This window comes from Drosophila mojavensis, unplaced genomic scaffold (genome assembly GCF_018153725.1).
Source record: "Drosophila mojavensis isolate 15081-1352.22 unplaced genomic scaffold, ASM1815372v1 contig_277, whole genome shotgun sequence".
NCBI lineage: Eukaryota > Metazoa > Arthropoda > Insecta > Diptera > Drosophilidae > Drosophila > Drosophila mojavensis.
The window spans coordinates 593,733-615,921 of NW_025318822.1; the positions used below are offsets into that span (position 1 = coordinate 593,733).

Consider the following 22,189-nt stretch of genomic DNA (forward strand, 5'->3'; position numbering starts at 1 on the left):
GCAAACACTCAAGTCTCTTATCAGAGCACCCTTTTGCCGCCGGCTTGCGTCCATTTTGTGCTGATTTCGGCTGCTGTCTTAAAGTGCTCGCACCCCAAGAAAGAAATTTCACTCATTTGTATGCGAGTCACTTGCTCTGCCTTTAAACAAACGTCAATAATTTGATTTAAATTTGGCACACAAATAAGAAAGAGACGGCGAGAGGAAGAGAGAGAGAGGGGGCGAGGGATATGTACTCGTTGGGGAAACGCAACAACAACAACAACAACAAAGAAATGAGGTGTATTGTATTGGCTGTGCTTATAAAGCAATCAGACCGATGCCAGCCAAATTGAGAGAAAGATGTCTGGGAGTCAGTTCTATTCTGGTTTTCCGCTCGCGTGCAAATTTCGCATTTAAATGCCAGTCATAGGCGCTTGTTTGCTTTTACACTTGGAGGCATTTGCATTTTGTGTGTGTGTGTGTGTGTGTTGACAAATGTGTAGAAAGCGTCGCAGGACTGCAGTGCACAGCTAAACGAGACAATGATGGAAGGCAAAAGAAATGGCAAATTTTTGCGTATGAGAAATCGAAAAAGGGGCAGGCAAAGAGGCCAAGGAGGCCAACGTGCCCAATGTCGCCAATGTGGCAAATGTGGCCAATGTGGCTTTAGCGAATGCATTTAACTGCTCCCAGGCGGGAAAACAAACATTTTGCCTTATAAATTAGAGAGCACAGTCGCTCACTCACACACACACACACACGCACACACTTGACTGTTGGCTGCATATAAAGCGAAATAGAAATTGCGTCTGTTTGCTTTTTTAGAGCGACAACAATGCAAACACCTAACTGGGCGCCGCAGCAGCGACAGCAACAACAACAACAACAGCAAATGCTGGGAAGCTGAATAAGCGAAAGCGTTTGGCTTGGCAAAAAAGGGTACAATGATTCTATATATACGGCTTGGCCATGGCCCTGTGTTTGGATTGGATTTTGGGTAGTTTAACGCAGTCAGACAAGAACAGAGCCCACACACACACACACACTCAGCCAATACCCCATCCTCTAGCAACAACGAACATTAAGCGGCGTTTGTTGTAGCATTTGCCTAGGAGAGGTCGGGCGGGGTCAGGCGTGTCTGGTGGGCAACTAATGCTGTTGTTGTTGCTGCTGCTGCTGCTGCCGGTCGCAGCACATGTTAAAGGTAAACGCGACGCAGGTGAACTCCACTCCCACTCCCACTCCCACTCCCAGCCCCAGCCCCAGCGATTCATGCAATCTGCATATTTGTCGGGCGCCACGAAAGCTAAAGCAAGTAAAACCTGGCTCAAATTGCGGTTACCGCTTTACTTTCCTCTACTTTTTTTTCCAGCCATTTCCCTTTCTCTTTGCCCCATTTCTTTTATTTTTATTTTTTTTTTTGTTGCTGTCATGTCACTAGTTTTTAGTGTGTGTAAGCGTAGGTGTTGATGTAGCCGCACTCAGCTCGACACACGCACAGACACGGGGCCCTTATTGGCCCAGTCCCAGTCACAGGGCAGACCTTAGCCTGGAAGGCGGCTACGATCGGGGTCCTGCCTGACATGGCTGCCACATATGCGTCGCTCCACACACACATACATACATACATCGAGCCTCGGGCTGGAAAGTAGAACAACGCCTCGCGCCGGCTTGTTAATTGTAAAGAGTTTGGCATTTGTGTGTGTGTGTGTGTGTGTGGGTGTGGGTGCGGTTAGAGCCAACTCTAACTGAAAGTGGCTTCATTTAGTTTCGCACATTCGCAGTTAATTAATTTTGTTGCCGAGCCAAAAGAACAAAACAACAACAGCACAACGCAGTGCTGGTGCGTTTGATCTAAATCCCCAAAGAAAAATGTTAGCAGTGACTGCCAGGACTGAGCCAGGACTGAGCCAGGACTGAGCTGGGGGTGAACTACAACTGAGGTGTGCGCAGCTGGCGCATAAAAAATTGAGGCAAATTAGTATTATGCGACAGCAACAGCAGCAGCTGGCCCTTCCCACCAGAGATCAAGCGAGCCATGAAGATGAGGCAACGTCACATCAATTTGTGAGGTCGAGAAAAAGAGTTTGGCTTAACTGGAATATCTATGTTGTAGAGATGGATAAGTTCAGTAAAATGTCCAGAGTGAGAGAGAGAGAAAGAGAGTGAGAGACAGGGAGAGAGATAGATATAGAGAGAGAAGAGAGAGAGAGAGAGTGACGAGCCTAAGATATTCATATGATTATCATCATTATTATCATCAACTCTTTTCTTCTCAGCTCGCAAAACAACATAAAAATTTTAATTTTTATGGAGTAATTGGTCAATTGGGCTAAGTAGTCTCATAGAGCATGCATGAGAGAGCCTAAATCCAAAATAAATATCAAATTTTTTTATATCAAAGGAAGAATATGAGCTTTCAGAGCTGAACAAGTAAAAGGCTTAAAACGAAAAATTTTCCGAAACATTAAATTTCTGTATTGAGCTGCAAGAAAATATTGACGTTTTTGGGTCTTTAGAAAAGTGTTCAAATGTAGAAGCCAACTTTTGGTGTTTAGAAACCTCCAAATTTAAAAAGGCTTTTCCAATGTAAGACTATAAATTGCTACAATTAAATTTGATTTTTTAACGATTTAATGGGAATGTTTTTTCTGTCAGGTGTACCCAATTTTTGTTTCTCTTTTTTTTTAGTTATTTATTTATTTATTTATTTTGTATTTTATTTTATTTTATTTTTTTTTTTTCAATGAACATTATTGAGAAGTCAAACATAACAGACTGTGAAGCAGCCTGTCAACGAATAAGCCTCATCCATCCCAACACATGTGAATTATTGTTAGGAAAATGAATGTGTATTAAGATAATCACTGTATTACTCTATATTAATAATTAAAGAACTAAGAAATAATGGTTAACTAACGACACTATAATGTCATCGATACATAATGAGACCGCCTTCAATAGAAATAGAAAATGTATTCCAAAATAAAAATTGAGAGCACAGGTTAGCTTATACAATTTAAATACGATTAAATAAATCCTTTCTCACTATTAGAAAGGAAGAGTAAATCAATCGCAACACTCCGCGATGATCAGCTCAATAGCAATCGCTTTAACTCAATCATCTAACGGCCTACATCACTGCAGCTCAATCAGAGATTTTCCCCATAGCTATAGCTAGCAAATGCTCTAGCTTAGAGTCCTACAAGCTGCTAATTGCAGTTAGCAATCCAGTTAACTCAACTCAGCTCATTTACTTTCCTAAAGAACAGCCAATGGCAATAGCCGTGAGCAGCTCGTGGCAGTGATCCGAGTTCGTTTGCTGCGCAGGAGGTCACACTTTTTGCACATGCTCAAATGGCCAATGCTCCTTGCTCTGGCGCACCCATTCTTGTTAGCGAACAATACGGACAATGCAAGTGCCAACAATCAGCCAGAGGGAGGATTGGCAACAAAAAATCGAAACAGAGCACAGTCTGAAAAAAATCAAAAACCAAATTCAAAACTCGCTTTGCGGCTGCCGAATGAATTGTTGATATTACTGCATCTGCAGCTCCATCTCCATCTCCATCCGAATCCCCATCTGCATCTGCATCCATAGCCGCATTTGTCAGAGCTGGGCGCAGCTGCTACACTTTATTTCAGTCAGTTTCTGCTTTTTTCTCCACCTTTTTTTGTAAGTGGCTTGTTTTTGCCATGTTCCATGCCTGTGTGTGTGTGTGTGTGTGTGTGTAAATTGCGCTCTTGTGTGCAAGTGCGGTCATTTAATTTCGATTTGTGTTTTAGATTGTTTTGCGTTGCATTTGTTGATTTTTGCCATTTAAATAGAAATTTTTATTTTCTACACGTTGCTGGACACGGTCTGGCCGGTCTCTCCGGTCGCTCCGGTCTGGCCTGGACCATGGTGGGTGTCCGTGGCTTGGCCGCACAGCCGTCGCCAGTTTTTCTTTTTTTTTTTTTTTTTTTTTTTTTTTGCTGCTGCTGCTGGCTTTTTCTAGCCAGTTTTTTTTTTTATGAACGCATGTCCTCGGGGTGTTGCCAACGCGCGCGCCTGGCAAATTGGATTTCTTTTTTCGGACATTTGAAACTGACGAACGCCGGTCTGGGATCAACCGACAATGGCAAGCTGCGACCAGACCTAACATCAGCACAAACACACACACACACACACACACATGCAAACAACACATGGCTGTACATGTAGATATACATATATGCGTATGTATGTGTGCACTCACAGTCGACGCTTCTATTAGCCGCGCGCATTCATAAGAGCGGAAATTTAATCTGTGCCACAGCCGCGCTCCGCTTTAGTCAATTTAAAGCTGACGGCAAATGTTATCAGCTCAAAAATACTCGTTAAATATTTAAATTGACGCAAAGCTAATGAAATAAAACCAATCCGCATGCGACTTCGACTGCGACTGCGACGCAGGCCGCAATCCATAGAGATTTGTGCGGCGCGTTCATTTCGGCTGACTGCCTCTTGTGGGCCGGAAGACGGCCCTAAGAACTGCTGCTTATACCTTTTACCACTTTCCCCTCTCCTCTCATCCATATTTGACTGCTGGCAGTCGCATCAGTCAAAGTCAATTCGACTGGAACAGTGGCAGCGGCTCTGATTCAAGCCACACAGCTCTAAGCAGTGCGACAGTAAGGCACTGCGCGTTTTGGTGAGATGCTCAACGCATTCGACCCACTGTGCAGGATGCGTCTTAGCATGCGGCACACGTAGCATCTTGCTTTAAATGTTTAAATAGAAGCGAATACGCTAAAAATCAGCAGTGACAACAGCACAACCGGATAAGAGACAGCACATACGCAAGCGAGAGGGAGAGTGTGCGAGAGAGAGAGAGAGAGGGTGATTGGCATAAATAAGTAAGAGCAACGATGGCCTCAGTCTCTCTTCGCCATATTGTCAGCGTAGCGTTTGTATCTGCACAAGTGTTTGTGCTTGTGCGTGAGCGTTCGTCAACACACACACACACATATACAGATTTATATATGTATGTAATGCATATATATATATTTACTCAAATGCTGTGCCCAAAGCGCACTTGAGTGTGTATCATCATCAACATCAGCTGCTCTTCAGCCAGGACAAGTCAGAGTCCTAGAGTTCCCTATGCCAACAAAATGTTGGCCCCGTCCCGGATCCCTAAACCCACAGCAGTTGGCTGAGCGCCGCTCCTGGCCATAGATATATAGATACAAAGCTACAGATATAAGCAGCAAAGCTGTAGAGCTGTGGAGCTGTGGAGCTGTGGAGCTGAGTGAGTGTGCACCCACTACAGTGACAGTATCTTTGCCCGCTTAACAGTATTACAAGCAGACTAATGAAACGAGCCGGGGTCGGGCTACGGCTCCGACTCCATCTCCGTCTCCGTCTCTGTCACCATCCCCAGCTCCGTCTCCGTCGAACTGGGTACTCATCCATTCCATGCCCCCATCCTTCCGTCTCCGGCTGCAATTTGACTTGACTTTTACGTATCGTCAAGTACTTTTCTGGTTTTGCCCACTCGGGGGACATTTGTCAGTCAAGAGACAAATTTAATTTTTGCAGCCAGACAGAGACAGAGACAGAGAGAGAGAGAGAGAGAGAGATGAAATGGACTGCGATTAGATATGAATGGCAATGAAAGTCATAGCAGCCGTATATGACGATCATGGGCTTAACTATTCCGGCTATTCAACTGTTTGTTATTGTATTAGGGCCCACTCGTTAGTCGGGCTCTGCACTCGCTCCGCATTTGGCCGGCCCCATTCGTATTTCATATGCAGCCCGGCAAGTGGGTGCCCACTTTGCGTATACGTAATTTTATTACAGCTGCCCAAGCAGAACAAACTGCCCTTTTGCCCAATGGCCGATGCTGTTGCAGTGCGAGTGGCATTGCCGTTGCCGTTGCCGGTGCTGCTGGCCAAAATGAATGGGCCGCAACTATTTTTTGGGGGGAATTACGTAGCCGTTGTGCTCCACTTTGTGTGCGGCAGCCGGGCCAGGCGATGCACAGAATTCATTTCGCATTGAAATGGCTGTTCAGAGAGCAATTAGCTGAAATTATTGTTGCTACGTGTGCGTCGTCACTTGCAGGGGTAACTGGCCGGCAGGGGGCGGAGCAGTAGGCGGGGCGTATGCTTAATGCGTGCGAGTATGGTCATTATTCAGAGCTTGCTCTGGGCCAAGCTGAAAAAAAAAAAAAAAATTCTGATTTGCGGTTTGGCAATGCCAGCCACAAGGCCATACACACACACGCGCACACACACACTTACACATACGCGCGGGCTATATAGAATTTACCATAATTTAGTGAAGCATCCCCCACAGAATGTGACGAAACGAGGCAAAGTCAAGTCGAGGCGAAATTATGCCAAAACAAATCAAGCAAATGAAAATATCACAGCCTCAAAATCAAGGCAAAATACACGCAACGCCAGGCCTCAAAAAGGGACCGTTCGACTTGAGAAGGGGCGCGGCTGGCGCTGGGGCTGTGGGTGCCACAAATGCTGTGCTTAATAGGCATCAGCTGGGTATTAAGTTGTTGTTTTTTGCCATCGACTTTGGCATCGTCTTCCTCAGTTCTGTTGCCTCGTCTTGGCAGCGTGACAACCTTTTCCTATTTTTTTTCTTCTTTTGCCTTTGGCTTGCCAGTTAGCAATACAGAACGTAGCCAGAACCAGAACTCGGGGCCAGAACTTGACTTGGGCATTATAACAAGCTCTCACCCAGCTGTGGACCTTCTTCTGGTGCTGCTGTGGCTGCTTCTTCTTCTTCTTCATCGTCGTCTTCGCCTGGCAATCCAACCTCACTTTCATTCAACAAACAATTTGCGGAATGCCATTAGGTGACGCCTACTGAGAAAATTATCTGTGCCACCCACTTTTTTTTATTTTTATATTCGACATCTGCTTCGCCGAGGACGCGGGCCGGGGAAGTGGACGGTGCAAATTCAATCACATCATCTTTTGTTGAACTCACGACGGCTCTTAACAGCAGCAACAGCCACCAATAAAGACGATTCAAAAAACTGCTGGCAGAATAAGTGTTGAGGTCTGTTGAATGCTGTCGGTCGTATACATGTATATATGTATGTATATGGGAAGTCTATACAATTATCTAATCAATTTTTAAGACATGTTTACTTTTTTTTTTATAATTTAAGACTGAGAACTGTAGCTAATAATTGACAGCGCTGTCTTATTCTTTTCAACGTATAGATTGAATATTGACTTCAGTTAAAATAGTGTGTAGTAGATGAATTTATTTTGAATTCAAGTCTATAAATGAATATTTTATGTGGTCTCTAACATCATTGAAATCTAATCTTAGGTTCCGTTGCACAATATTTGCTATGATATTCTGTTAATAGTCTAATCAATTTAAGCTTCGAGCTTTTAGCCTTAATTTTCTCGTTCTTTACTCTTCGTACCAATATTGGATGGATAGATTTGAATGTTGGCTTAAAATTCTGAGAAGAATGGCCACCACTCTGTAGGCCAACTTTTCGATCGAATTATCAAAAGAATGAGCATTTTAAAAATGTTGTTTTTTTTTTTTTTTTTTTTTTGCTTAAGGAAAAAATTCCCTAAAAAAATCTTGTTCAACATAAAATCACAAGTCATTTTAAATATGAATGAATTAATTTAATAAATAAGCTGCTACTGGATAGAGCTCGATAGTGGCTTTACTTGAAAGTTTCTACCATATATTATCAATGTTTACTTTGATCAATTCAGTTATCAATCAATTCAATTATAATACATGGAAAAAGATTGTTTTCCAGCTTTAAAAGCTTATAATATTACATAAATAATAAAAAAAAAATCTATATATTGCACTTCTCATAAATTTTACATTTTTAGATATTTCTAAGAGCGTTCTTAGCTAAAACTAAATAAATCAATATATTCATGTCACATTATTAAAGTTCAGTTATAGAGTTCAGTTATAGAGTTCAGTTCATCTCGTAGATAATATGATGGTGAACTATAAAAGGCGAAGACTCAATAGACTTCATCCTCTGGATCGTCGAGGATCGAACTTATTTTTAAATAGGATTAGGTTTAAATAAATAAGAGCGACATTCATGCCGACTAATTGGTTAAGGTTTGGAGTAAAATGCGCTATAGAGGATTAGGAAAAAAAGTTAATAAATAAAATGATAATAATATTAATAATTACTACTAAAATACAGAGTAGCTATATAAAACAAATTTCATTTTCATTTCGAAATTCAACTGAATCAATTGATTAATTGAAAGACTTATTAACAAATACACTCGATGACGCTTTATCAGCTCTACTGCTGGAATTTAGATATTTGAGAAATATTTGCAGTCTAAAGTAATAATTAATAGTTAATCAGTTAGCTGACTCTGACATATGTATGTTTGTATATGTGGACCTCATCTTTGATCGTGGGGCGGCGTGGGGGCATGGAGTGGTTGGCATCCAGTGTATGCTGCTTTTACAGCAATCAACGCTAGTTAGTTTCCCGTATCCGTTTACTAACTTTGTCACTTTGCGAACCTGTGCATCTACGTTTACATTACACTTCTCAACCACATCAAGAGCAAAGCCTTTAACGACCTGTCAAATTTCATTACAAACTTTAAAGTGCTCTTAACTTGAACAACAACCGCAAAATGCATCACACGACGGCAACTAAAACAAAATGCAACTACAACAAAAATTATAGACGAAGCTTCAAAAAAAAAAAAGATGAAGAAAATAGAGGAGGAAGCAGAGGTCTGGCAGGAGGTGGAGTAAAGCGAAAAAAAATTAATTGTAGCAACTAGTGAGTGTCAATGGAAACCACAACAACAACAACAACTGCTGATGCTGCAAACATAAAACTAACCAACTAACAAAGTATAAAACAAAAACAAAAAAACAACTATTGAGTGCTGCTCATTGCCCCAACTCCCACCCTCCATTCGCAGCCGAACCACCGACTGTCAGGCTCCACGAACAAAAATTTCTAATTTAAAAGTTTTGCGACCAACCGACGATAAGTGAGGCAGCCGAAACGGCAAATAGAACACAACAAAAGCAACAAAAACAAGCGGCAAATAAAAACGCAACAGCGTCACACAAAGAAACACACACACACACGCACACAGACACACATACAATTGCAGATAATGCAACCCCCACCCACTGGCGAATAAAAAAATAGCAGCCAGTGTAGCTGTAGGTGGCTGAAGCAAGTTTGGCCAAGTGCAGCTGCAATTTTGTTGCTGCGGCAGCGATGTCGGCGTCGGCGTCGGCATCGTAGGCGTTGCGTTGCTTTGCGTTGCGTTGCGTTGTTTTTGCCCACATCGTTAGCAAGGCACATCGGCAACATTTCGTCAGCTTCCGCCTTCGCCTCCGCCTCCGCCTGGCCCGGCCTGCTTGTCTCCAGCTGCTGTCGGGCCCCAGTGGGGCAGCCCAATGTGCCAGCCAGTGGCAGAGGCAGTGGCTGAGGCAGTGGCGGCCAGTTGTGTCGGTTGGAGCAGCCGCGTCATGCGCGTTGCTGCTGCCCTGTTTGCTTTTGCTTTTGCGATTGCAGCCGTAGTTGCAGGTCGCCAACCCACCCCCACCCCCCAATCCCAACCCCACACACCCAACCCCTGACACAGTCCAGCCTGCAGCTGTGAAACGTTCGTCTTTAGTCGCTGCTCCTCGGCAATCGTTGGCAGCAACTATTTTTATACACCGCTCACACTGAGTCCATGTATGAGAGACTGTGTGTGCGTGTGTGCCCTTAGGGGTTGGGGCGCGTTTGTCATTGTGCATTACATATAGCATGCATCGTGGTTGCCATTCAGTGTGGCAACAATGTTGCTGTATTGTTGTAATTTGCTTGTTGTTTCGCTTGCCTGGCTCGTTGCCTTTCATTGGTCTTGAGGCGCATTTTCCAGCATTTCATGCAATGATATTCATATTCGAATCGTGTGCATGTGGCCTGCTGGCAAATCGAATTATATTTGCTGCATGCCACAAAGCAGACTATGTACATGGCCGCAGTGCAAATACAGCTGCTGCTGTTGTAGCTTTTGCAGCTGTTGCTGCCCCAATCGAGTGGCCCCACTATGCACTTTCGCCCTCTGACCTGACCAACAGATTCCAGAAAATTCGATTAGCTCGTTGTTTAGCTAGACAATTATGACTGCCTTCAACGATTTTTTTTCTCTTTGTGTGAGTGTGTGTGTGTGTGTGCCTAAGCTCATTTTATGCCACACTTCATAATTTATTTTGCCTCTCTCTTTTTTAGATTTTCTTTTAATATGTATTTTGTCATGCATAATGGTGACATTTTGACGCGCTAATAAACATAATTTGCTCGTAAAATATTTTTATTGCCGTCGTCTTTATCGGGCTCATATCTGGCTCACTTCTGCCAGGTATGCTTAAGTAGCTGTATATGTATATGTGTGTCTGTGTGTGTGTGTACTCACACCTATACACACATTATATATTTTTGCTTGTGCAGCCAGAGATGAACAGAGTTCATTTGCAGATAGGCAAGTGAAACATAAAACTTAAAATTAAACAGATAACAAAGGCAAATGATATATTAACAGCGAACAGTGTCTGCATTAGTCGAAGATTGAGGGTAACAAACAGAATTTAAAAAGGTGGTACAGACTATAACGTCGTAAATAGTAAAGTGCCTATCCTCGGCTATAATAATCAGGGCTCATATTTCGAAGGTTTCACACCTAATTATAATTATATAATATATATGATTTTTTATATAATTATATCTGATTTTTTAGATTTAAATCTATACTAATATTTAAATTAATAATCCTTTATGATATATTCATAAGTAGATTAGAATATAGATGCAGACATGTAAGTCTAATGAATATATTATTTATTTATAAGATTAAATATTAAGCACTATCTACTGGGCCTTCGCCTTGTGCTGCATATATTATTTCTTGTTATTAGAAATCACTGAAAGATCAAATTGAATATGTAAATGATCTGTCTTTAGAAATGTTTCTTCATTCTGCTTATATTATTTTATATTATCTTATTTTAATGTCAGTTCTTTTTATATATATATATATATATATATTTATGATTTAATGTTTATAAAATAATAATACACTAGATTCGAACCAGTAGTAATATATTTAAAATATTTAAATCTGTGATAAAAAAAAAATAATAATAATAATAATATTTAATAAACCTAAATTGTTTAATATTTTATATATGCAATAATTATTTTTATATATTTTATATGTAATAATTAATAATTTATTAGATATGAGTAAGGTATAATAATTAATATTGATGATTAAAAATTATATAATTAATATTTTATAAATAGTTAATTATTTGCTAACTTATAAGCAATTTTCTTTTATTAAATATGAGAAAAATATTATTTAATAATGTTTATGAAGCAATTGCTTTAAAATTTATAAAAAAAAAAAAAAAAAAAAAAAAAAAAAAAAAAAAAAAACCAACATATATTTATGCATCAAATTATTGTTTAACCATAGGAAATAAAGACTAAAATAAAAATTCAAATTCCACAGCAGCTTAAGCATCATTTGGACTAGCTGCCAAATTAGCTATTAGCTAAATCGTGATAAATTTTTATTAAGTTTCTGTATCCAATTTAAAATAATTTGAAATCTATCTATGCTTGACTGATAGCAGCCAGATAATAAATAATATCAGATCATACATTATCGGTGACGACAGTCAGTTCTCGTTTCACTTTCTTTTCTTTTTTACTTCTGCTCCTATTACTTAATTTATCACTTGCTTTGCACCACAGTGGCTCATTATCTGCGGCGTCGTGTTGATGCGCACAGGTCTCTGATTTCCGCTCCACAGTGCAAAGGCAATCAAGGAGCTAGCGAACGGCAACAAATCACATTTTCCCATTTTCCACACACACACACACACACACACACATACTCAGCTATAAAGACAGCGTGTTACCACTTGTTTTGTTTTTCTGCACATGGAATGAGCAGAACGAAAAACATTTTTAAATATTTATTAGCAACAGCTTACAAGCATCATCTTATTTTGTTGTTGTTGTTGTTGTGGTTGTTGTTGTGGTTGTTGTTGTTGTTGCTGCCTTTTGGTCTCGCCTCGTGCGATAAGTAATTTCGTTATTTGCCAAACTCTGCGACCAACGCCCCCAAAACAAGGCAGCGCCTACGCCCACGCCCACGCCCCCAACGTGGCCCCCACTAACAGCAGAGGGTCTACGCCTTTTTGGGCGCTCGCGCCATTTGTCTGCTCATCCTGCCAGCTTGCTTGTTGATGCCATTATCTTATTCAGCATCCTTGTCATCTCATAAAGGATGCCTATTATAAATTAATTTTTACCATCCACGACTGCCGCCTGCTGCTGCTGGCTGACTCCTGCTGCTGCTGTTGCTGCTGTTGCTGTTGCTGCTGCTGCTGTTGCTGCTGGTTGCCACTTTTTGGGGGCGCTCTCCTTGCTTTTATCACTAGCCGCTCACGTTGCCCGAGCCCTGCCAGCTCGCATGCCAAACATGTTGCTGCTCTTTGTCTGCGTGTGTGTGTGTGTGTATGTGTGTGTGTGTATATGTGTTTGTTTGTCTGCCTATATGACAATATAATTTTTTGATTTAAGGCTGCTGCTGCTGCTGTCGCAATTTTTCAAAGACAACAACAACAACAACAACACATCCCTCATATTTTTCAGGTTGCCACAAGCAAAAAGTTGCTGGCATCCACACACACACCCCACACCCCACCCACACACACACACACACACATGCATAGCCTACTCTTGACATTGATGCCGTATGCTGTGCTCTCTATTTTATTGTTATCATTAAACTGTAACACCTCCCGCCCCAAGCACGTCGCATCCTGCTCCTGCGTGATGTCTGTCTGACATGTTGGCTTGTTTGCCTGTCTCGCTCCGAGGCGGCTTTGATGCGGGCTCTCGAGCCGCCCTCAACAAGTTTTTGGGCTGCCATTGATCCCAATATGATTAAAAACTATACGCTTGGCTTATCAATGGTTGGCCGTCTTTGGATGGATTTCTTGGGCTCTTGTTCAATCATGTTCGGATGGGCCATCGTTGCCGTTGCCGTTGCCGTTGCCGTTGCCGTTGCCATTGCCGACTCCTGCTGGCCATGATTAATTGGCAACCACAACTGGCGGCGCGGCGTGGCAGGGATGGGTAGCAAAATCAAAAGCAAAGCCCAGCGCGGCGACGCTTTTTGAGTGTTAAATGCACTTCATTCATCAACGCTTCGTAACCGCAACGAGCTGCTGGTCTGAGGCCAAAGAACAATAACAACACAGCAGCAACGGCCGCAGCTGGGGGGCAGGGCTAGGTGGCAGTGTGGCAGTGTGGCAGCTGCATTGGAAATTCAAATAAAATTTACCACAGTTTCGTAACTTTGTCAACGATGCGCAACGTGCGCTGTGCGAAAGGGGCCAGAGTGAGTGAGAGAGAGAGAGAGACAGCTGGGGCAGGAGGCGAGCAGCATCTTGCTGCTGCTGGGGGCAGGGCAGGGCGATGCCACAGCAGTGTCAGCCAACGAGTCATGGCGACGAATTGCAATTTGCAATTTTATGGCAGAGCAGCTAGAAGCAGAGACAGCTAAACGAACAGAAAATGAAGCAGCAGGAGCAGCAGCAGTAGCAGCAGGAGCCACAGAAGCAGCCGCAATACAAAACAAACCAATTTAAATTTTTAGCGCTGCCAGCGAGCAGGAAAGAGTCCAGAGCTGGCAAAGCTGAGCTGGGCGGTCGGAGGGCATGGCACTTGCAGAAATATAGTTAACAGCAAGCAAAAGCTGGCGAAAAGCGCAACAAAGCGTAGCTGACAAAATCAAACCAAATGCAGAGCACAGAGAAAACAAGAAAAAGGGCTGTTGGAGAGGGAGAAAGCAAAGAGAGAGAGAGAGAGAGAGGGAGACAGAGCGAGTGACAATGGAAAATTGGGGTTGAGTGCGATTCGGGTTGGGGATCGTTGGTTGTTGGGCGGGGGGAGGAGACGAGCGACGCTTGACTGGCCAAACACTCAATCAATAAATTATGCTGCCACCAAATATACAAATCGGCGACCGGCGAGCGAGCCACAGTGGTTGAGTGTGGTTGTGCCTGGGTCGTCTGTGGTGGTCTGCGGTGGGCTGTGGAGCTCAGTGGCGCTCTGCGAAGCTGTGTGCTGTCCGTTTGGCTTGTTTGGCTGGTCACGCGGCAGCCAAACGAGCTGTGAGCGCCAGCTGCAAAACAAAGGGCATGCCCCAAGCTGCAAGCGGCAAGCTGCGCCGCACAGGCGAATGTGGCTTTGTGGATTTTCGTGTGCTGCGACCACTGCCAGGCTACCAGGCAACCAGGCTGCCCCGCTGCCCCGCTGCCCCCGCTGCCCCGCGGTCACGCTGCCACCAATGCCGTTAGTCATTTTAAAAAGTGCTGCGCTGACGTCGGCCGCGGCCAGGCGTCAGACAGCAATGACAATGTCATGTGCGCGGCGCATTGTGCAAATGTGGCCAGCAGCAGCAGCATCATCAGGAGGAGTAACAGAAGTAGCAGCAGGCATAACCACTGGACCGGTCGCTGTTGCTATGTCAACGCCAAAGACAAAGGCGCACTGCGACCAAATGTCAAAATGGCTGCAAGGCGTCTCGGCAACGGCTGCGGCAGTTGTGGCTACGGCTACGGCTAGGGCTACGGCCATGGCTACGGCTCTTGTGGCCGCTTTCAGCTGCCGCCTGCTGCTCAGCATGACCCCAAGTTGACCTCGAGCACACGAGCCGCTCTGAAGCGCGGCAAGCTGAATCGATAATTTTCATTCGGCCCACGCAGACAAGCAAACAAACGTCGCCGAATGATTTGCATGCAGGTGCCCCTTCGCCCTCTGCTCCTGCCCCATGCCTCCTGCTCCTGCCCCATGCCTCCTGCTCCTGCTGCTTGTCCACGCCATCAACATTAAAAATTTGTATATCAAATATTGATCAGTATTGACGATTGCAAAAATGGCGGGTCCGCGAACCGGCAGGAAAGCCAGACACAATGTCAACTGCCTGGCACACATGCGACTGTGTGTCTGTGTGTGTTTGTGTGTGTGTGGGTTAATTGTGCAGCTGCAAACAAAAGTTTTTATTTTATCGCTAACCGCAACGCTTAAAAGTATGAAGTGCTTTTATTATTGGCATTTACAATGTGCAGCGAAAGGAGTCCAGGATTGCAGGAGTGCTCCAGCTGGAGCTGTGGAGCATCATTAATAAACGGAACATGAAACTTTCGCCCAGCCGCTTGATCGATATTCGTAATCTCACTTAACATTTGCGCACAGCTACGCACATGAAAGCACCTGCCACCCACACACTCACGCACATCCACGCACCCACACACACTCTTAAAAGTCTTGTCGAGCTTCATTGTCTCTGCTGTGCGACGTCCGTGTCCATGCGGTCCAACTAAGCGGAAGCTGTTGGAATTTACCAACGTTTAAACTTTAATGCTGTGTACAAGAGTACTTTTTATTGTTGTCCTGCTTTGCTGTGTGTGTGTATGTGTGTGTGTGTGTGTGTGTGTGTGTGTGTCTGCTCTTGTCTCTTCGTTTTCCTCTTTCACTTTTTTGTTGTCATTCGCTTTACCTAGCCACCTACGTCCCTCGGCCGTTGGGCTTTCGATTTTTTTTTTTTTTTTTTGTACTGCATGTCCTCTGCCTGGCTGCCCGCTCCAATTGAACCTAATCCGGCTGCTAAAGTATTAGCTTCGTAGTTGTATGCTCATCCCGGCTGTCCAAACTGCCTTATGCTGCTTTTGTTGTTTGCTGGCATTTAAAAAACAAAAAGCATCGACTCACTCCAGCCCCAGCCGGAGGTGGCCAACGGCGCACCAACTATGGCCAGCTGGAGGTCTGTAAAAACTTTTGCCTCTGTCTGAGCATCTGCAGTCATAGCTATAGCTGGAGCTGTAGCTGGAGCTCTAGCTGTCCCCTCACTTAATAACAAGGCGACAGTCGCTCTATGTGTATGTGTGTGTGTGTGTGTGTATGTCACCCTGTCGGTTGCAGAAAATGAACGACAGTTACTTGGCCCTTGCAAACGACGAGCATACTAATCTGTCTCCTCCTCCGCTTCCGCCTCCTCCTGCTGCTGCTTTTGCTTTACCCTCCCGTCGTCATGTTTTCCGTACAGCACGTAAATGAAGTAAATGAGCGAGAACTCCGATCATTGTGTTTGGCAATGAGGCGCTTATAGGAGCTCTCGGATTTTGCTTTGTTACACCAGTACATAGCGAAATCTATATATCATCCATCTATATTTTATATATGTATGTATGTATATGTGTGGAGCCATCAGCTCATCTGTAAAGCAGGTAGCGCACTGGCAGCTCCACAAAGACACGCCTGACAGTCGATATCAATGAATGCCACTCAGTTGCTGCTAAAAAATTAAAACACTATGCGACAGATCCGATCTGACACGATGTGATGGCAAGTGTCAGGTGAGCGCGCTTAGGTTTACACAGCCGTCAACATGCCGTATGATTGATTTTCTAGTCATAAACCAAGCAGGTCAGCAGCAGCAGGAGTAGCAGGAGTAGCAGGAGCAGCGGCAGCTTCACATGAAACTGTAAACTGAACGTGACCAGATAAATGCGGCAAATATTAAACGGAGAGCGTAAGCTTCAATAATAATAAAAGTTATAAATCTTAGCATTGGCTGTCGCCGCTCCGGATGAGAATCAGTTGAGGCATGAGAGGATGTGGCCATTCAGAAAGGGCACAGAAGGCGACGACGAGGACATGCTGCAGCGTGGCGATAATAACAATTTATTGCACGCACACAAACAACCCCAAACATAAGTACACACACACACACACACACACACAGACAGACACACTCATGTGTAGCGCTGCCAAGTGCACAGAAACAGACACAGCCACATCAGGAGTAGCAGGAGTAGCATCAGCAGCAGCAGCAGCAGCAGACAGTGCAAAGCAAAGCAGTGGGAGCTGGGCAGCCAGACGGGCATAAAAACCACACAATAATAAAAATGAACAATGACAGGTTAATAGCAAATAAATGAAAGCCCATAAGAAAAAGCGCAACAACAGCAAAATACTAAAGAGAGAGCGAGAGAGATAGAGAGTGAGAGAGTGTGAAAGAGAGCTGCGATAATGGCCAAGAGCTGAGCTGAGCAAAGAGTGCATCGAGTTGCTTGAAAGCAAACTTATTCGCTCAGTGTAGGCCATTGATATATGGTTTTCAATTTTCAAAACCATTGACCACTTACAGCAGCAACAGCAACAACAACGACAGCAGCAACAACAATAGCGCCAAGCTAAATGGCGGAAAAATGTCTGAGGAAAATGGCAACGAGGCGCCACAAGTGGATGCTGGCATATTTAAAGCATAACCACGCACGTAAGCGACTCGTTAGAGCCGAGCCAGGGCAGCCAAGGCAGCCAAGGCAGCCGGAGCAGGCAGGGCCGATTGTCTGGCTAATGGCCGCAATCGTACTTAACAGCTTCACATAACGGCAATAATGGCCCACGACGGCTTGGCAGCGACCCGCACTGGACTGACTCAACTGGCTCAACGGCAAACAGGTTGACAAAATGCAATGGCGAATGCGCCGAGTGCCCTGAATAATTGTCATCAGCATTACAATTACACTGGTGTGTCTATGTGTGTGTGCGGGTGTGAGCAGGTAACAGGAATCAATAATCAATTTCGAGTCATCTGACTGAGCGAATGCTGATGAGAATATATAGATTATATACATATTGAAATATTATAATGTAAACTTATTTTTAAATATATGAATTCTGTAATGAGTTCATTTATTTCCTTGAGATTAGGACTAATATAAAATTATTTATAATGATTTTAAAATCAAAACTAATTTAAGAATAAAGCACACTGACGCCTTTAGTTTGGCTCCAAAAAATAACAAGCTGACATATTTTCACCTAAATAAAATACTCGTAAATAACTCAGCCTGTTCTCTCGAATATTACAAAATTGATTCATATCAATTAAATTAATCAGAATTTATAATATAAATAGCATTTATGCTTTAATTCATTTAAATAAATGTTTTATTTTTTGCATTTAATAAAAATTTATAAAGTTTGAAATTTAATGTCACATAAATGAATATAAAAAAAAAAAATAACACAATAGATATTCATTTGCATACACTATAAATTCAAATTTATGCGCACTTTTTGCTGCAAGCAGAAAAAAAATAAAAATACAAAATACAAAATAAATAGAAAATTATTTATTATATTTATGGAAAAATATATTTCATAAATCTATTTTATTTTCGCAATTTGATGTTGCACAAATGCTGTTAGCTTTTTAAATTTTAAATTTCGGCAAATGGCTTTAACGATTGAGAGGGAGAGGGGGTAGGAGTAGAAAATCGATCACCTGCTTAAAGTTGAGACGCCCACGAGACGCAGCAACAGCAGCAACAATGGCGGCTACTTGGCAGCTGTGCCAACGCCTGGGCGAACGCATCTGTCAACGTCCTTAGAGTTTAACAAAGAAGGACACTGCGAGTGCACATAGGGAGAGCCAGACACCGGGCCACTTTATAAGCCAAATTTAACGCTTGCTCGTTGTTACTGTGGCTGCTGCTGTTGCTGTTGCTGCTGTTGCTGTTGTTGCTGCTGCTGTTGCTGTTGTCGTTTGCAATGCGCTTTGTCTGTTTGCTTTGTGGAAGGACAAGCAAGACGACAACTGCTGCTGCTGCTCCTGCTGCTGCTGCTGCTGCTGCTTTTAGTCGCCCCTTTTCGTCTCACTCGCTTTTTGGCAATTCGCCTGTGGATCTTACAACGAATTCAATTGAAAATTTCAGCAGACACTCGACGGGGAACGAGCATTGCAAATTTCAAAACAAATTTGCCGCAACGCAACAGCAGCAAAGTTTTTGCAGAGAAGTTGAAACTTTGATTCGCTTCGATTCGATTCCCTTCGATTTTCAATTCTCAATACTTTGTCCCCTGGTCCCCTGCCAGCCCTCGCCACCCTGCGCCACGTCTGGTCAAGTGTGGACGTGCGTTTAAGTGTTACGTATGCGTCACGTTGTCCAATGCACTTCAACTGGGCTCAATTGGCAGCGTCTCGTCTCCTGCTCCGTCTGGCTGGTTGTCTGAGGCGCTCAGTGTTCGGCTGTTTGCTTAGTGCAGTTTTCACTTTGTGGGCGTTACACACAAAAAAATAACAAACAGCCGCGCCCACCGCCCTCCGCCTCCCGCCCACACACTGAACCAGAGTCCTGCTCAGGAAGACTTTCTTATGCTATTTACTTTTGCCTTCCACACAGCCAGACTTGACGTTAGTTTTGTTTGCTTCGCTATGTGTGTGTGTGTGTGTGTGTTTACCTTTCGTTTAGCAATGGCTATGACAAAATCAAAAGCAAATCGCTGAGCCAATGCCAAAGTGGAAATTGTCAATAATTTCAAATTGATTTCTATTTGATTGAACAGCAACCAAAGACAATTGAATGAAAGTAAACACCTAGCAATGGGCACTATAATTGCACCAACACCAATATCAAAATACCTATTTCCGTTTAGTTTAGCTCGGCTTCAGTCTCTTTGAAACCGAAAGTGAAGAAGTGAAAGCTTGACGGCCCAATTGGCATTAGACAGTTGGCCATTACGGGCTTGGCCAGCTTTTACGAGGCATCATAAAAAGCGTTACTCGAACTGCGCCCGTCTCGTAAAACTCGTGAAATTCCTGGGCTGGCAGCCATAAAGGCAAATCGATAAGTGGGCCCAAAGTGTTGGCATCGCTCGTAAAGTAATCGAAATGGAGCGCAGGGCAATCAAGTCGCTGGACTTAATGTACTTGGGAATTATACGCTAATTATATTTGTAATTCTTATTCTATTCATGGCATAAAGTGATTCTTACCCTGCTTGGGCGATACGCTAAGCACCTGCTGCGGCGACTGTTGCTGCGAGTGAATTTGGTAATGCTGCTGTTGCTGCTGCTGTTGTTGTTGCTGCTGCTGTTGCTGCTGCTGTTGTTGCTGCTGCTGCTGCTGTTGCACGGCCACCGCCTGCTGCTGGGCGGCACAGACGGCAGCGGCCACGGCTGCTTGCTGCTGCTGCTGATGATGAGCAGCTGCGGCGGCGGCTGCTGCTGCTGCTGCGACTGCCTGCTGCTGCGACTGCTGCTGATGCGGCGACTGGGACTGCGGATGCTGCTGCTGCTGAGTCGTAACAATGGACATTTGCTGAGACGATTGCTGCTGCTTAACATTGACCTGGTGCTGGGCCTGCTGCTGCTGCTGCTGCTGTGCCGGAGCCTGCTGCTGCTGCTGCTGCAGATGCGTCTGGTGTATGGCCAGCAGCTTCGTCTCGTACGGCTTGGCCCCAACCGACAGCGGCTGACTGCTGAGCGTCATCTGTGCTGTTGCTGGCATCATTAGTGTGGGCATTGCCAACATTTTTTCGATTGCTGCTCCTGCTGCTCCTGCTGCTGCTGCTGCTTCTGTTATTTCTGCTGCTGTTGCTGTGGCGTTACTGTTGCACGTTTTGCGGTTTAACGCAACTCGCTTTGATGTTTAATGAAGTGCCGCCTCACAGTTGATGTGTATCATCAAATCGTGTTAAAATAATTTTCGGAGCATACGTTTGTCTTTTATTTTAAATATATATATTTTGATTTTGTTGTTGTCGTTTATTTTTTTTTTTTTATATATTTTTGTGTGTTGTGTGAAACCGCACTTTTAATTGCTGTTGTTGCAGGTTGTTGGTTTGCGTGTTCCTTTTTTAATATTTTACGGAAATCATTTGGTGCGGTAAATGATTTCTACAATTTTACTAATTCCAAAAGTTTCTTTTGCGGTTTGTGCTCGCATTTATTTGCCGCCTGCCGTTTAGCTTTTACAGTTTTTTATTTAATTTTTACTATTTAATTTTGCCCTCCATTCACTTATCACAGACCAATAAGATATTAACTTTTTTCTACAAGTTCTGGCGCTTTCCAATTTTTACTGGTTAAAAAAAGGATTTCAGTTTTAATGCATATAAATATATAATTAAATATATTTATAAATAAACGTACAAATTAATTTTTTTAAATATAAATCATATAACGTTATGAAAATATATAACAAAAAATTAATAATAAAATATAATTATTATTATTAATGTTTAAAATTAAAGTTTGATTCATCAAATTAAAAATTAAAATATTTGTAATAGTTGCGTTTGCATTTTCTTTAGTATATTAAAAAGCCAATTAACAAATATGAAACGTGCTTTTGGACTGAACCTCATTTAATTAATTTCAAATTTATTTTTCCATATTTATTTAACTAATCTGATTATTTGGGGCAACACTACGAAATAACCCTTCTCCAAGGCCCCATCAGCTGCGTGCTGCGTGCTTCAGAGTGCTAAGCCATCATCTTTTTTTTTTCCCTCTCTCTTTTTGGGTAATTGCAGTTTTTATGATTCGGTTTTATGATGTTCCTTAAGCACAAACATAACGTTCTGGGGCGCGGGCATTATCGTATATCAAGCCTAAGCCATTCACACATCATTTGAAAAATTAAATTTAATATTTTACGATTTTCGGGTGTGCGCTGTGTGTGTGTCTGTGTGTGTGCGTGTATTTGTGTGTATACAAAGCAAAGCTTGAGCCAACAAAAAATAAAAATTATGCGCGTAACGCAATGCGAAGCAGCAGCAGCAGCAGAAGCAAGAACAACACGAGCAAAATTATAACAATAATAATAAAAGGCAGCTGAATGTAAGCGCTGCTTTTTATGCGAGCGACGCGCGCCCAAGAGACAAAACAACAGAAGCCAAAAGCGAGAAACGAGAAACAAGAAACGAGAAACCAGAAAACCCAAAACTCTTCAAACTCCAAAAATCGCACGCCCCAAGTGTTGGCAAGTGTCAGGATCAGGCGCTGTGACAGCCACAGCTACATAGCCAGAGTCAGCGCCACAGTCGGCGTTAACGTCAGTCTAACGCTTCCGGTTTTTATAGCGCAACGCGCACAAAAGCCCCAGACAGCGGCACAGAGCCGGAGGAGACGGACAAATGTTATGTATAAATATAAACTTATATTTTTATTTTTGAAAGCAAAAAACACATACAACACACACACACACACACACACACACATACAGAGTAGACGCAGTAAAAAGCAACGAGTGTATAACAAATGCCAAAAAAAAGAAAACAGTGTACAATACACAGCATTCGTTGTCATCTAACTGA

The 22,189-nt window shown here is 43.1% G+C and overlaps 1 protein-coding gene across 5 annotated transcripts in view; it reads right to left on the minus strand.

The window, feature by feature from the left end:
- Nucleotides 1–22,189, minus strand: part of LOC6573952 (nucleolysin TIA-1) — a 66,392-nt gene that overhangs the window by 21,330 nt on the left and 22,873 nt on the right. For 3 of the 5 annotated variants that reach the window (XM_044008240.1, XM_044008241.1, XM_044008242.1), the window contains exon 2: nt 19,866–20,952. The exons of the other annotated variants lie outside the window; for them this stretch is intronic. In XM_044008240.1, coding sequence (XP_043864175.1) covers nt 19,866–20,403 — 538 coding nt within the window. In that variant the 5' untranslated portion in view covers nt 20,404–20,952. The remainder of the gene's footprint in view (nt 1–19,865; nt 20,953–22,189) is intronic. 5 annotated transcript variants of the gene reach the window in all.